The 4,109-nt window shown below is 61.4% G+C and overlaps 1 protein-coding gene across 2 annotated transcripts in view; it reads left to right on the top strand.

The window, feature by feature from the left end:
- Nucleotides 1–2,875: 2,875 nt before the first annotated feature.
- TMPRSS4 (transmembrane protease, serine 4) overlaps nucleotides 2,876–4,109 on the top strand; it is a 35,910-nt gene continuing 34,676 nt past the window's right edge. For both annotated transcript variants that reach the window (XM_014539188.1, XM_005856799.2), the window contains exon 1: nucleotides 2,876–3,082. In XM_014539188.1, coding sequence (XP_014394674.1) covers nucleotides 3,080–3,082 — 3 coding nt within the window. In that variant the 5' untranslated portion in view covers nucleotides 2,876–3,079. The remainder of the gene's footprint in view (nucleotides 3,083–4,109) is intronic.

Raw genomic sequence — 4,109 nt, 5'->3', positions numbered from 1 at the left:
TACTTCCTAACCCCCAGCGCCTGGCCCAGAGCTGACTCCGGCAGGGGCTCCATAAGTACACACTTTGGGAAAGGAACCAGGTGACAGCTTCATTCATGGAGTCTCTTTTAGGTGCCAGACACTTCACAGAGCTTATGGAATTTGTTGCTGTTAATCCTCACCCGAGGATATTTTCCCATTGATTTTTAGGGAAAGTGGAAGGGAGGGGGAGAGACAGAGAGAAACATCGATGTGAGAGAGACACATCAATTGGTTACCTCCTGCACGTGCCCTGACCAGGGCCCCAGGTCAGAGAGAAGTGAAGCCTGCAACTGAGGTACGTGCCCTTGACCGGAATCAAACCCGGGACCCTTCGGTCCGCAGGCCGACACTCTATCCACTGAGCCACACCGGCTTGGGCGAGACTATGGAATTGAATCCTCATAGCAGCCGCATGAGGTCAGTGCTCCTGTGATCCCCATTTTACCGGTGAGGAATGTGCGGCTCCAGAGAATGAAAGAAAAGGCCCCCAGTCACAGACAATTGTCCGCGGGGGTGGGGGGGGTGGCGGGGGGTGAAGATCAGGACATGGGACTCTGGGCTACCACAGCCCTGGCTCCTACCGGGAGGGATGGCCAGGCTTCGTGAGGCCTGGAGCTTTACATTTTGAGCGTACCCCCAGAATGTGCTGGAAAGTTTGCAAAAACGTATGTGAGCATATCATGGGGGCCTTTCCGGCCTTGGAGGGGCGCTGTGGCTGGGCTTTGTTAGCCACGTGGCAAAACCCCCTCTAAGCTGGCCCCCCAGGCTGGGAACAAGAGCAGAAGGAAGAGGAGGAGGAAAATTGGAGAACGAGGAAGAGATAAAACAGGAGGGAATCTAAACAGAGGGCTGGGAAAGAGCACTCAGGGCTGGGCTCAGGGCGGGGAGGAAGGGGCTGGGGCTGAGGCTGGATGGGGGTCAGCTTTTCGCACGTCCTGCCCACGTCCTGCCCAGGCCTCTTCTCAGGCCCCCAGACCCCTGGGAGCCGGGCCAGAGCTGAGCCAGGAGGGCTGAGTAACCACCTTCCACCGGCCCCGCCCTGCGTGCTCCTGCCTAGGCAGTGGCCTCTTTCCTGCTTCCTCACCTGAGTGCCAAGCGATAGCTGCACCTCGTGGCCAGATGCTCAGCCTGGCACACGGAGGGGCCTCGGCGGGCAAGGCTGCACCAGGGGGCCTGGCCCCTCGCTGCCCGTGCCGGGGTCGCCCTCAGAGAGGTGCAGCCTGGCCCCTGTTCTGAGATGGCAGGCACCTGGCTCTGCCCCAGACTCCCCAGCCTGAGGGCGCCTCAGACCAGCCACAGACCTCGGCTGCTCAGAGACAAGGCCACGCCACCCACACTGAGCAACCTCTCCCCAGACCGGGGGCCTTTCAGACTGTCGTGTTCTGTTCGGCCTCTCGCGTGGCTCCTCTCGCGTGGCTGGGCGTGTCGGAGAACCAGGTGCAAACCTCAGGTCTGCCCCACTGTGTGATGTGGGCCAGTCACCCCCTGAGCCACGAGCACGATCTCCCAGCTGTCAATGGGACCAAATCCTCCTCAGAGGGCGGCTGTGAGAACCAGAGATGGCGCATAGGCCCATTTTCAGTGGCAGGGCCACTACCCAGGTCTGACCGGGGCTGACCTCCAGGGCGGGCCCAGGCTGAGAAGTGGAGGAAGCTCTGGCCTGAGCCTGGCACTGGGTCACTGTCGTGTGGGACCCTGGCTTCGCCTCTAGGATGCGGTGTCCTCGCCACAAGAGGTCAGAGCACAGCTGCCCAAGTCTCCTTCGCTCCATGGCTCTGGGGTCCCACACCCCGTCCCGGCCCTCAGGCCTCACCATACAGCAGGATGCCAATCAGAAGAGACCCTGTGAGGAGGGGAGACCCGGGTCCGAGCCATGGCACTCACGGTAATGTGAAATGGTAAGTACCTGAGGCAGGAGAGACGCTCTCGGCGGGATACTGTGGACACACAGTGGACACTGCGGGCACACGGGGGATACTGTGGACACACGGGGATACTGTGGACACACAGTGGACACTGCGGGCACATTGTGGGATACTGCGGGCACACGGGGATACTGCGGGCACACGGGATACTGCGGGCACACGGGGATACTGCGGGCACACAGGGGATACTGCAGGCACACGGGGGATACTGCGGGCACACGGGGGATACTGAGGGCACACGGGGGATACTGCGGGCACATTGTGGGATACTGCGGGCACATTGTGGGATACTGAGGGCACACGGGATACTGCGGGCACACAGGGATACTGCGGGCACACAGGGGATACTGCAGGCACACGGGGGATACTGCGGGCACACGGGGGATACTGCGGGCACACGGGGTATACTGCGGGTACACGGGAGATACTGCGGGCACACGGGGGATACTGAGGGCACATTGTGGGATACTGCGGGCACACAGGATACTGCGGGTGGGGATACTGCGGGCACACGGGGGATACTGCGGGCACGTGGCAGGAGAGCCCTGTGCAGAAAGCACGCACCAGGCCGTGTTTCTATCCTAAGAGAGGGCAGCAATCCGTCCCACGGAGCATAAATGGTGTCATCCCAGTCCCCAAACTCCTCCCACTTACCCCAGCCCTGAGCAGAAGCACCCACAGGAGTGAGAGCTCACACACCAGGAGAGGGTGCCTCTCGCACCCGGCAGCCCACGCCTGTCGGTAGGTGGAAGCCATTTGGGCGGGTAGACTTTGCGACAAGGAGGTGTGTCCCCAGCTCTGAGGCCCAGCGCCCAGGAGCAGCTCCAGGTGCTGTTCCAGCCCCTCAGATGGGTGTCAGGTTACAGACGTACAATCATTCCAGTTTGGCAACTCCACCTGAAGGGCTGTTTCCCGCCCGCCCACACCCCACCTCACTCCTTACAGGTACAGCAGCGCCAGGAGGGGAGCTCGCTGAGCAGGAGGGATGCCGGGCACCTAGGCCTCCTCCTGCCAAAGCTTCCGGGGGCTCTGACCTGCTGACCAGCCGGGGCCCCCGCCAGGAAGCCCTGCTCCCGACTCCGGTTGCTGACCTCAGCTCCAGGCCTAACAGAAAGCAAGATCTCAGAGCCAGCATGGTGAGTGTGGGGGCCCTGCTCTGAAGACGGGGTGGGGGTGGGGCTCCCTATAAAGAGCCCTTCAGGCAGCCTAAGAGGTCATTCGCTGAGAATTCCCTAACACCCTCCAGGTTAAAAGAGGTCACACCTGGCCCGGCTGGTGTGGCTCAGTGGTTGAGCATCGACCTATGAACCAGAAGGTCACGGTTCAGTTCCTGGTCAGGGCACATGCCTGGGTTGCGGGCTCAAACCCCAGTGTGGAGTGTGCAGGAGGCAGCGATCAATTGATTCTCTCTCATCATTGGTTTCTATCTCTCTCTCCCTCTCCCTTCCCTCTGAAATCAATTTAAATATATATACATATATATATATTTTTTAAAGAGATCACACTGCTTTGCCCCCACCCTCCAGCCCTCACCTCTCTCAGCACCCACCGGCCCCGTCTCCCTCCCTCCCAGCAGCCCTTGCACCTGCACCGAGGAAGCTGAGACACGGCGGCCAAGGCTGCCTTCCTGACCACCCCGTCCTGAGCCCGCCTGCTCCCTTGCTGGGGTCTCCTGGCCACCTGGCAGAGGCTGGCACTTTCCCGAGAGCCAGGGGCTGTTCTGACACCTCATGGCCTTTGCCACCTCCCCAGAGAGAGGACTCCTTTTCCTTTTAAAGAAACCCGTGGCGCTGCCTCGGAGCCCCAAGGCTTCTGTGGCAGCTCCTCTTCCTCTCCCTCTGCCTGCCCTCTCTCCTCCTCCTCCCAATACTGGAGCTGCTCCGCTGCCTGAAGCAGAGAGAACAGACCCCAGGCAGCGGCCACGGGGAGAGAGTAAATGTGGGTCTGAGGGGCCAGAGAACCTGCCCTCTCTGATCGCGGCCAAGATGCTGCAGGTGCCCAGCAACCAGCATGGCAGCGAGCGGTGAGCAGGCAGGGAAGGGACAGGCAGGGCAGCGGAAGCTTCCTGTCCAGCGGAGAGGTGACTGACGGCCCTCAAGGCACTCGGCCCGGCCTGCGCCCTGGGGCTCCTCTGAGAAGCCTGGCCCAGCTCCGGCCCAGCAC

The sequence above is a fragment of the Myotis brandtii genome, unplaced genomic scaffold (assembly GCF_000412655.1).
Source record: "Myotis brandtii unplaced genomic scaffold, ASM41265v1 scaffold105, whole genome shotgun sequence".
NCBI lineage: Eukaryota > Metazoa > Chordata > Mammalia > Chiroptera > Vespertilionidae > Myotis > Myotis brandtii.
This window is presented reverse-complemented; position numbering and strand designations above follow the sequence as displayed.